The 12,326-nt window shown below is 40.8% G+C and overlaps 1 protein-coding gene across 1 annotated transcript in view; it reads right to left on the reverse strand.

Annotated features, from left to right (window-relative positions):
• The window catches only part of LOC101411420 (ATP-binding cassette sub-family A member 17-like), a 258,746-nt gene that overhangs the window by 165,994 nt on the left and 80,426 nt on the right, over positions 1-12,326 (reverse strand). The window contains exons 4-7 of the mRNA XM_071211442.1: positions 10,424-10,551; positions 10,239-10,331; positions 9,078-9,240; positions 3,559-3,818 (exon numbers count right to left, since the gene is read on the reverse strand). Coding sequence (XP_071067543.1) covers positions 3,559-3,818; positions 9,078-9,240; positions 10,239-10,331; positions 10,424-10,551 — 644 coding nt within the window. The remainder of the gene's footprint in view (positions 1-3,558; positions 3,819-9,077; positions 9,241-10,238; positions 10,332-10,423; positions 10,552-12,326) is intronic.

Consider the following 12,326-nt stretch of genomic DNA (forward strand, 5'->3'; position numbering starts at 1 on the left):
GGAAGGTGGATATCCATGTTGAAAAGAATTAAAGGGATCCCTATCTCAAACCATCTACAAAAATTAACTCAAAATGGATCAAAGATCTAAATATAAGAACCAAAATGATTAAACTCCTAGAAGAAATCATAAGAAGCATCTTCAGGACTTTCCATTAGATAGTGGTTTCTTATACTTTATACCAAAAGCATGAACAACAAAAGAAAAAGCAGGTAATTAGGACTTAGTCAAAATGAAAAACTTGGAAAGCAGATGTGGCTCAACCAGTTGGGTGAAAAACTTTTGTATATCAAAGGACTTTATCATGAGAGTAAAAATAAAACATATAGGATAAGATAAAATATTTGGTAATCACATATCCAATAAGGATTTAATATCCAGAATATATAAAGAAATTCTACAACTCAACAACAAAAAGACAAACAACCCAATTAAAACATATGCAAAAGACTTGAAGAGACATTTTTCCAAAGAAGATAAAACAAATGGCCCATAAGCACATAAAAAGATCCTTCTCAAAATTCCAAAAAACAGTTAAAGGACTTCAGGGAAAGCACTAATAAAGAAAAAGACTACTTAAAAATGATAGGTTTCCATCTATCTTGGCTGTCTCTGGTACCCTGCTGAGGCATGCATAAGCATCACCCCTCTGATGACCTCCCGACTCTTTCTTGGAGACTCATAGCCATATAAACTCATTTGTCCTTTCCATTTTCCCCTTTTATCCAAAGTCAAAAAGCAGTTTTTAACACCTGATATTACATGTAGGCTGAGATATTCTGCCGGTCTGAGTTGACCTCTTTGTTTAAGGTCTTTTTCTAGCTACATCATCAGCTGGTGCTTGGTAGTAATCCCTCAGCACCAGGGAAGCTCATCCCCAGGAGTCATGTCCCACACTGGGGGGAAGGCAATGCATCTACATGCTGAGTTTGGCTTAGAGAGTGGCCACATTTGAGCAATATGGAGGCTCTCAGGAGCTAACTCTTAGGCACCCGCAGCTCTAGGCCTAGTTCATATTTCAGGCACACAGGCTTATAATCAGAGTCATCAGTATCAAGGGCTCATCGCTGGACCATCCATCTTTGTTAGTCTTTGCCATTGCACTTGGGGGTTGTTGCTGTTCCCCTGGTCAGGAACTCAGCACTCTCTCATCTGTTGTTTCCAACTGAAACCACTATGAAAATATCCAAAACTTTCTATGTATCCTGTATACATGCCCTGGAGAACTCCTCCCAACTGTGTGCCCCCCACCAATAACACCCCACACACGTGCTCCTCCCCAGTCATAGCTGAACCTCTCTGTAACCCAAAACTTCTTCAAAAAGGAAGCCCAATATATTGCCAGGTTCCATTAACAGTAAAATGGAATATAGTGATGGGTTTAAAGGTTTGGTATAGAATACATAGTAATTTAGAAAAATTAAATAAAGGAAAAATAAATTGGGGTATCAAAAAAATGAAAAAATGGAAAAGCTTTGTTTTTGACATTTTGCCTTTCATCACTGCTATAGGTGTTGCCCAGGTGCTGGTTCTCCTGAGGGCTGCAGAGACCCACAGGTTCTATGGTCATGGCAGATGGCTCTGGAGTTTAGGGCCATGTCAGTTGGCCCACTTTGGAGTTTGTGTTCCTGAGTGTAATGGAGTTAGACTCAGATATGACCTTTCTACACATGCCTCTTCTGTTATTTTACCAGACCTGTGGTTGGCTTTTGGGTTGGTGTATACTCAGGAGACCTGACTCTCCAGATTGTCCATGTGACAGCCAGGCCTTGGGCCTCAGCAGACTTGTGGCTCCTACTCTCTGGTTTCTTGGACTTACTCTGGCCAGGTGACAGGGAAGTGAAGAGGGTCAACCACCACACCAAGGAGCCAAGAGTGCCTACAGCTGCAAGCAGGAGAATTGCATCCATCATCCATGTGGAATCTAAGCCCCCTCTTGATGTAGAGGAGGCCTGACATAACCATCCCAGGGTCTACAGGATGGAGGAATGGAGTATGGATTAGAGTGGACTTACTGGTGTTCTGCTGGGGAACTATTGTGATTAGTAAGGGAAGAAATTGTAGTAGTGATGTGGAAAGGGTGGCCACAGTGGCTGCTGATGGTAGGGAGACGGAAGAAGAGATATGGTATGGGGGCATTTTCAGGATTTGGAGTTGTACTAGGTGGTGCTGTAGGGATGGATGCTGGACTTTGTGTGTCCTGTTGTGGCCCACTGGGTGGACTGGGGGAGAGTGTGGACTACAATGTGGACCACTGTCCATGTGGTGCATCAGTGCTCCAGAATGTATTCGCCAGGTGCAGTGGATGTGCTACAATGATGGAAGAGGTTGTTGATGTGGGAGGGGTGGGGTGGGTGGGGTGAGGGGTATATGGGGACCTCATATTTTTTTAATGTAACATTTAAAAGAAAATAAAGAAGAAAAAAAATTTTTTTAAATGGTAGGATCTTGTGATGCCTGGGGCTGGCCCTTTCCCTACCCCTCAATGAAGCAATAAAAGGAAAAGCAAATTAAAGAGTGAGAAGAATAAAAAAATCGAACAAAAGTGAGGAGAGGGAAAGTAATGGAAGAGAATAGACAAACAGAGGAATGCAAAAAGTAAAGTACAATCGATGATTTCAGGACCAACACAGCAAGATCGGTCTTGCCTGAAGTTGTTTCTTCCTTGAGAAAGCTTCCTGTCTGCCTTCCAGCAAAAAAAAGAGTACACCAATTTTGGATTACTATTTCCCTTCTATAGGCTTTTCTTTCTTTTTTTTTTTTTTTAAAGATTTATTTATTTAATTCCCCCCCTCCCCCGGTTGTCTGTTCTCTGTGTCTATTTGCTACCTCTTGTTTCTTTGTCTGCTTCTGTTCTCCTCAGCTGCACGGGAAGTGTGGGCGGCACCATTCCTGGGCAGGCTGCACTTTCTTTCACGCTGGGCAGCTCTCCTTACTGGGCGCACTCCTTGCGCGTGGGGCTCCCCTACGCGGGGGACACCCCTGCATGGCAGGGCACTCCTGCGTGGCAGGCTGCACTTTCTTTCACGCTGGGCGGCTCTCCTTACTGGGCGCACTCCTTGCGCATAGGGCTCCCCTACGCGGGGGACACCCCTGCGTGGCAGGGCACTCCTTGCACGCATCAGCACTGCGCGTGGGCCAGCTCCACACGGGTCAAGGAGGCCCGGGGTTTGAACCGCGGACCTCCCATGTGGTAGATGGACGCCCTAACCACTGGGCCAAGTCCGTTTCCCAATATAGGCTTTTCAGTTAGTCATTCCTCAAGCATTTTCTGAACACGTACCACATGCTAGGCAATATACTTGCCAACCAGTAATTACTAGACTGGATGTTTCCAGCCTAATAGCAAGGATTCATGGAATAACAATAGATGGCACCTCCTAAGCCACAAGCAGGCTAAAACTATGAAATAACTTTCTTAGTTCTAACTCACCTTGCACTCTGATACCTAAGAAATCTCTTACCTGCTTTGGCCTCATTTCTACTGTCATTTTTCATTAGCAACTTCCATACATTCCTATCCCAGGAGAGGCATACATCCAAAGTAGATGAGGTTACCTTCAGTTTTCTCTCTTTCTCCAGTGCAATGGAGTTGATGATTATGAGCTCAATGCAGATAAAACTGAGCATGAGAAGAAGAGAGAACTCATTTTGCAGTATCAGGAAGAAAGAATCCTGGACATAGGCTCCACATGGGAATCTCTTCACAAGCACACTGACACTCTCGAACATCTCAGTCATTGCATCATGAGCATGGTACCACATGATGGCTTTATCCATAGCATGTTGTATGGCGAGGAAGCCTTCTTTGTAGTATCCTATGGGAGAAAACAGTGGATTTCAAACAAGAGATTAAGGAAAACCCGAAGTGCAAACAACTGATAATTCAGACAGTACAGACAAGGCCAAGAAAAGCAGGGTGTCAAATTTAAGCACCTGCTCTGTCAGACATGTTAGACCACTTAGCATGGGAGAACATAAGTAGATGAAAAGTAGCCACATAACGAGGCTCCCTTCACTCTCACCAGAGGTGCCAGAGCAAGAAGTCAGTGCAGGGAAACAGACTTTGGCCCAGTGGTTAGGGCATCCGTCTACCATATGGGAGGTTCGCGGTTCAAACCCCGGGCCTCCTTGACCCGTGTGGAACTGGCCATGTGCAGTGCTGATGCACGCAAGGAGTGCAGTGCCACGCAAGGGTGTCCCCCATGTGGGGGAGCCCCACGCGCAAGGAGTGCGCCCATGAGGAAAAGCCGCCCAGCGTGAAATGAAAGAGCAGCCTGCCGAGGAATGGCGCCGCCCACACTTCCCGTGCCGCTGACGACAACAGAAGCGGACAAAGAAACAAGACGCAGCAAATAGACACCAAGAACAGACAACCAGGGGAGGGGGGGAAATTAAATAAATAAATCTTTAAAAAAAAAAAAAAAAAAAAAGAAGTCAGTGCACCTTCCCAAGCAATGCATACTATGGCAGCCAGGTGTCAGGACCCATTTTTGGGAGCACACATCATCCCTGCTTGGCAGAGGTCTGGAGGATTTGGACAAATTGGAGAACCTGAAATATCTCAACCCTCTGGTGTTAATTTTCTGTCTCCTTATCTTGAGCAAGAGGAGGAGGGTGAAGGAGCTTTTCCAAGGTTCAGGTTCCAGATGGGAAAACAGGAGTGGAAACCATTATGGTTGGCCAAGACTATGGGACCAGGGAGAAAAGGGAAACAGTATTCTTGTTCGGGAGAAAGGAGATGAAAGGAGACCAGAATAAGAATAAAAAAAAGATCCAAAGCATGGGGTTCAAGCAGGTAAACTCAAAGTGAAGGATCAGCCAATTAAAAGGCCAAAGAAAGCTGAGGGATTCTGCAGGCAGAGTCTGGAAATATCCCCCAAAGTAGGAAGATTCTTTGGAATGGGCAGGAAGGGAGCCCTGAGACAGTGTGGACAGTGTCTTCTGTTTTTCTTTTACTAAATTAAATTGGATAGATAATGCACAAAGGAACTATTTGGTATTGATAATGAGGCATGTTAAACAAAGACAGAAAAGTGGAACATGTGTGCACAACAGGATGTGTATTTAAAAGGCTGGAGCAGAGGACTGTGGAAAGATGGCAGAGAAGGAGATTCTAGGAATCAGTCCTTCCATGAGAACCACTATTAGACAGGCCGGAACTATTTGAATCAACTATTTTGAAACTTTGAAATCCAGGAGAATACTTTATCTTCAGAGGGAGAAGAGAGAAAGGAGCCGAGGGAATATTCTAAAAAATATGGTTAACACATGTGGCTCAAGCAGTTGGGTTCCTGTCTACCATATGGGAGGCCCCAGGCTGGATTCCTGGGGTTGGCCCATGCCACAGAGAGCTGATAGCCTGCACTGCAGAAAGCTGGCACAGCAAGATGACACAACAAGGGGAGACAAATGGACACAGACAGTAGACAGTAAGCACAAACAACAACAACAACGGGTGGGGGAGATGTAAAAAAAAATCTTAAAAAAAAAAAAGAAAATTTCCCAAACTTAAGAAAAGACTTGAAAATGCACATCCAATAAGCCCATCAACACTAAACTGGATAAACTTGAAGAGATGTACATCCAGATATATAGCGGCAAATAGTCAAATGCAGAGACCAAAGAGAGAGTTCTGAAAGCTGCAAAAGAAAAGCAACGTGTTACTTATAAGGGAGCACCAGTTAGATTAAGTGCCACTTTCTCATCAGAAACCATGGAGGCCGGGGGGAATGGGTTAAAATACTTTAAGTGCTGAGAAAAAACAACTGCCAAACAAGAATTATATATCTGGCAAGACTTACATGAGAAAGAGATTAATACGTTCCCAGATAAAGAAAAGGTGAGGGAGCGCATCACCACTAGAACTGCCCTACAAGCAATGGTAAAGGGAGTTCTTCAGACTGAAAGGGAAGGACACTAGACAGTGGATCAAAGTGGGCATAAATATACAAAGACCCTCTGGTAAAAATAACCATTTGAGTAATTACAATGTCAGTACATTTGTATTTTTTGGTATGTAAGCCCAGTTCTTATTTTTTTACTGGTACTAAAATGCAAATGCACAAAAAGTAATGATAAATCAATGGCTTTGGACATGCCATGTGAAAAGAGATAACTGGTAATTATTACCAAAATAAGGTGAGGGATGACGGGATATAGAAACAGTATATGTATATGCTATTGAAGTTAGGTTGGTAGCAAATAAAAACAATTGCTATATATTTAGAGTTTTAAATTTCAACTCTGTGGTAACCACAAAGAAAACATAAACAAAAACATATCCAGAAGGAAATGAGAAAGGACTCAATATGGTACAACACACACAAACAAATAAATATGAAAGAAGGTATTAATGGGAGAATTGAGGATCAAAAAAAGGATAAGACTTACAAACTCTAAATAGAAAAATGGTAGAAGAATGTTCCCCATTAACCATCATTATTTTAATGAAAATGGGTTAAACTTTCCAGTTAAAAGGCAGAGATTGGCAGAACAGATGAAAAAGCACAGGCCAACTGTATGTTGTTTACAAGAGACTCACCTTAAATTCAAAGAAATAGTAGGCTGAAAGTGAAAGGATGGAAAATAATTTACCATGAAATTAGTAACCAAAAGAAAGCTGAGGTAGTTATACTAATATTTGACAAAATAGACCGTAGACTCAACTTCTGGGGAGATGGCAGACTAGAAAGACAAGAGACTCTCTCCTCTCCCAGAAAAATATTTGAGGACAGGCTGAAACAACCTGGAAAAAAATCTTCTAGAGTTTAGGACACCAGGGGAAAGCTGGACACCACCCACAAGAGAGAGGGGCAAAGGAAAAGAATCTTCATGGGAAAACTGTGAGTTAAAGCTGCAGCTGTCAGCGCCCACCTCCACCCTATAGACAATTTTGAATACTCAGGCCTCTGTCCAGTGGCTACAGACAAAGGGGGCTGCAGATATCCACCTTCCCCAGGCAATGGGAGAGAGAGGGACACAGCCTAAAGCTGAGTCAGGTTTTGATGAACAAATTTGGTCTGCTGTGTCCCACAAGCTTGTCCAGACCAGAAGGAGCCACACTATTGTTTGCCCTGGGCTCCAGCACAGGATGAAAGGGATCCAAACCTCTCAATCACCCTCCCTACTAACCAGGACTGGTTGTTGAAGACATAGAGGGAAGTGGAATTATTTCCTATCTGGAAAAAGAGAGGGGGCTGCCAGTAAAGCTTGGAGAACAACCTCTGAGAAAGTTTCAATTATGGGGCTCTTAGCCTTCAGGCAATATGCTCTATCACAGTGATCCCATATCTGTTGGTGCAAACACACTCCAACCAGGTTTTGAACTGAGAGGGCTGCCAAAGAGTGCCATCTGTTAGTCAACCTAGGACGTGCATGTGAGGAAACTAAAAGTAAATAAGTGAGTCTTTTTCCAACCTTTCCAGCCTCCCTCCCCAAGGCCCCTGAAAGTGGGTCTGCAACCTATTACTAGGTCCAGGGCCCAGATTTGAGCAACAGACAGAGACAATCCTAAAGACCCAGAACAGGTTGAACCAAGGATCAGATAACAGCAGTAATACATAGCCTCCCACTGCTAAAACCCTATGAAAGAGAAAGAAATTGAGCATCAGAGTAAACTCACCATCCTAATCAGATGCCTAGATATCAACCTGTACAACAGGAGAAAATATTGGAAACCATATATCTGATGAAGGTTTAATATCCAAAATGTACAAAGAAATCCTACAACTCAACAACAAAAAATTTAAAAATGGACCAAACACTTGAATAGACAGCTCCCCAAAGAAGATACATAAATGGCCAAAAAGCAATGAAAAGATACTTAACACCATTAGCCATCAGCAGCCATCTTGCTCCCATACAAGAAATACACTCTGGTGAGGAAAGTAATTTATGCTTTATGGCCTGGTATCTGTAAGCTCCTACCCCAAATAAATAACCTTTATAAAAACCAAGCAATTTCTGGTATTTTGTATCAGCACCCCTTTGACTGACTAATACGGAAGTCAAGATAGTGGTTATCCTCGAAAGGACTGTCTGAGGGAGCTGTAAAAGGCTTCTGGGCTGCTGTATGTTTTGTTTGGTTCTGGGATCTAGGTAGTTTGTGAAAATTTATATAGCTGGACCATTTATGACTTGTGTACTCTTATGTATGTATGTTATATTTCAAAAATAAACAAACATGGGAAGCGGATTTGGCTCAGTGGGTAGAGCATCTGCCTACTACATGGGAGGTCCACGGTTCAAACCCAGGGCCTCCTGACCCGTGTGGAGCTGGCCCACGCACAGTGCTGCTGCATGCAAGGAGTGCTGTGCCACACAGGGGTGTCCCCCGCTTAGGGGAGCCCCAGGCGCAAGGAGTGTGCCCTGTAAGGGGAGCCACCCCACGTGAAAAAAGCGCAGCCCACCCAGGAGTGGCGCTGCACACACGGAAAGCTGATGCAGCAACATGTTGCAATAAAAAGAGACACAGATTGACACAGAAGAACACACAGTAAATGGACACAGAGCAGACAATGGGGAGGAAGGGAAGAGAAATAAATAAAATAAATCTTAAACAAATAAATAAATAAACCACTTTAGAATGCAGCATACATGCTATGTTGTTCCTAGAGCAAGGCTGGCAAGACAAAGGCTTGAGTAAAAAACCAAATCACTTTGGAGAAAAAGTAGAGTAATTATTTTACACGACTTTTAGTATCTTATAAAAATATGACCATTTGAATGATAGTCTGCAGATAGTTAAAGGCAAATACGCATTTTTGTAAACAGAAAAATTAACAAATACAGAAACATAAGAAAGAGACTCACACTCATTGTTCATGTAAAATGTTTCATCCCTTCCTTCAAGTGATTCAAGATCATTAGAAAACAACCAAATGCTTTAACTGACATTGGAATGTAAATATTTTACTGAATGCCCCACTTTAATTATCACTCCTTCAGCCTCTTTTGCAGTGTTCCATTCACCAAGTGTTCAGACAGTAAAAACAACAAAAACAGCATCACAAATACATGCTGCTGGATGAAAGCAGTCACACTCCTGATAACACACATTGTGTGGTCTTCCTCACCAGGTAGTCCCCCATCGTCAAATAAATATTCCCGTGGTTCTTGTCCTGGGTTAGGAGGATAAAGGTAGTTTGTGCTCCAGCCTTCACCATCGTCTCGAAAGAAGATTAACCTTGACAACAAATAATTCCTTTTTATGTAACTGAAGCGCAAGTGATACTTAACCTATGAAGAATAAAGAGAAAATAAATTTGATCATGAAATCCTGAAACTCAGAAAAGGCAGAGAACAAAGCAGAGGTGTGGTCGATGTCAGCTGAGATGGGAGGAAGGGAGCCCATGCTGGCAAATGTCCCTCCAGGGAGCACCCACTGCAGGAATCCAGTACTGAATTCACCACAAATGCTCCCTAATAGGGACACAGACAATGGGCTATTAGGCCCCCTTCAACAAGGGAGTGCTGCAGAATGTTGCAACGCTTGGACTCTGGAATCAGACCAACTGGATCCAAATCCAAAAATCTCTTGAAAGCCAAGTCACCAGGGGCAAGTTACTTCATCTTCATGCGTCAGTTTCCCCATCAGTAAAATGGTGATGACATGAACAACATCTGCCTCATAAGACATTGTAGGATTAAATGAGTTGGTCCCTGCAATGTGCCTGGTATTGGGAAGCAGTCGAAAAATGTTAGCTATTTTATTCGCATGTTCTTTCCATCTACCTACATCTCATGCAAGTTCTAACAATCAATCGTTCTATGGATTGTACAGCACAAAACAAAAGCTGTACACAGGTTGGTTTTCCATCCCAAACCAAATATTCCTATGTTTAAAACACTGCCATTTTCTTAAACAAAAAAACCTACAATATTTGAAATGCTGCAAGAAGGACAACAACAATAACTAATTTTTATGGAAAATTCCTCAGTTCCAAGCCCCTTCTATGCACTTTACAAGCATAAACTCATTTAATTATCACAGCTCTATAAGTTAAGTACTGATATTAACCCCACTACACGGATAAGAAAACTGAGGCCCCAAAGCATTAACTTTTCCAAGATTACACAGCTATTAAGTTGTAGAGCTAGGATTCAAATCTATGGAGTCTGCCACTGAAATACACATTCTACTTTTTTAAGCAAGCAATTGAATATATGCCATCCTGTACTCTCAGGTTAGAAGCTTGCTCAGAATAAGTTTTCTCTTAAAGAATCAGAAAACTCACCAGGACTTCAAAGTCTAACTTGTAAGATGTGTAACCAACAAAGGAGCATTCTCTTGTCTCCTCTGGAAATAAGATGGCAGCTAGCTGGTAGAGCTGAAATGGATCAAAGCCGAGGTAACAAGATTCCTCAGTGAACTCATACTCAAGGCTACAAAAGGAGATTATTATGAAAAAGATGTTCTTACCGAAAGTGGTAAGGGCTTCTTCCTCTTTTTGAAGCTATTGTCAAAAATAATTCCAGCCAACACATAGAAAGATTTGGAATCCTTAATTATGTATTTATCAAATGAAGACACTGATTGACTGCCTAGAACTAGAGAGAGAAAAATACAATCAGTGAGTTACTGGCATAAAGGCAAATATTGCCTAACTACTCCCCTCCATCCACCTAAGGATATATAAGAGTGCCAGCTTTACTTCTTAACTAAGGGATATCAAACTTTACTTATTTATTCATTTATTCATTCTGCAAACCTATGAGCACATACAAGATGCTGGCAGCTAAGCTAGGCAATAGGAATACAAAGTCAAATAAAGGTCTAAATCTCTGAAAAGTCTCCACATACTATTCTTTTTAGCTTGGCAGCACTTTGTCCATACAGACAGACGGAACATAATGCTTGCCTCTTTCAGAGAAAATATTGGTTGCTGCATTTTAACCTTCTCTTCAAGGTTAAACAAAACCCAAAAGAGGTAAACAAAATAATAGAGAAATTTAGTCTCATGAGATAACTAATTTCTAAAGTTATCTATCCTCACACTTAACTGACAATGTAATATAGATTTCTCCTTGAAAATAATTCTTCCTCAGAATGTGGAAAATATTAATATATAATTTACCATCCAGTGTTGTACAGTATAGTGTACGATTCTTTGTAGGAACCTGTCTTTCCTATCTGAAAGTTTTTTGGACTTCTATTTCTTTATCCCTGGAGTATAGAAATGTCACTAAAATGTATCTAAATTTGCCCCATTTTTGTTTTCCTGCTTGGAATTAATGAACTCTTCCAATTTGAGGAGTTAAGTGTCCCTTCAGAAATTCTTCTCTGTAATGCTTTAAATGTTTTCCTCTCTTCAGCTGTCTCCTTTTCTTCCTTCTGGAACTCTTAGTAGATAAAGGCTGGGCTTGCAGCTATGGGCTTCATGTCTATTAACTTTTCTTTCATATTTTCAATTTTTTTGTCCTTTTGCTTTATATTCGCCAAAGCTTCCTTAACTTTATCTTATGAATTACCAGACTTCAAATATGTATATTCTATTATTTCCATGAGTTATTTTAATAGTCATTTTAAATTTTAAGCTCTCTTACAGTTTCTTTAATTGGTTCCTTTTCATAAGAGTCTATTTTTGTTCTGGAGTAACAATTTTCTCAAATCTCAATGAGAATATTAATGGGAATTTTTTATTAACCAGTTTTTTAACAGCCAAAATAAATTAAAAAAAAAAAACCCAAAAAGACAAAAAAACAAAACAAAAAACCCTCTAATGATAGCAAAAGCAGAATAAAACAACTAAAAATAAACATAAAAGCACATCATAATCAAATTACAGAAAACTAGTGATTAAAAGAAAACCTTAAAAGCAACTAGAGAAAACAAGATATTATATACAAGGGAAAAAGAATAACTGCATACATTTTTTTGCAGAAATTGACAAATTGATTCCTAAGTTTATATACAAATGCAAACAATCTAGAATTGCCAAAACAATTTTGAAAAAGAACAGCTCTGGAGGACTTACACAAACTGATTTCAGTAAGTGATAAAGTTACAATGATCAAGACAGTATTAATATTGCCATAAGGAAAGACACACAGATCAATGCAACGAAGGAGAAAACCCATCAATAGACCAACACATATATAGTCAACGAGGCTAAGCTAATCCAACTCAAGAGGTATTTAAATAGAAAAAATATAATTTAATTTAAATTGAAAAAAATGGACCTTGTTCTTTATCTCAAACCATACACAAAAATTAACTTGAAATGAATAACAGACTGAAACATAAAAACCAAATCTATAAACGTCTAGGAAAAAAATAGGAGAAAATCTTTGTGATTCTAGAGATTGGCAAAGATTTCTTAGAT

This window comes from Dasypus novemcinctus, chromosome 23, assembly GCF_030445035.2.
Source record: "Dasypus novemcinctus isolate mDasNov1 chromosome 23, mDasNov1.1.hap2, whole genome shotgun sequence".
NCBI lineage: Eukaryota > Metazoa > Chordata > Mammalia > Cingulata > Dasypodidae > Dasypus > Dasypus novemcinctus.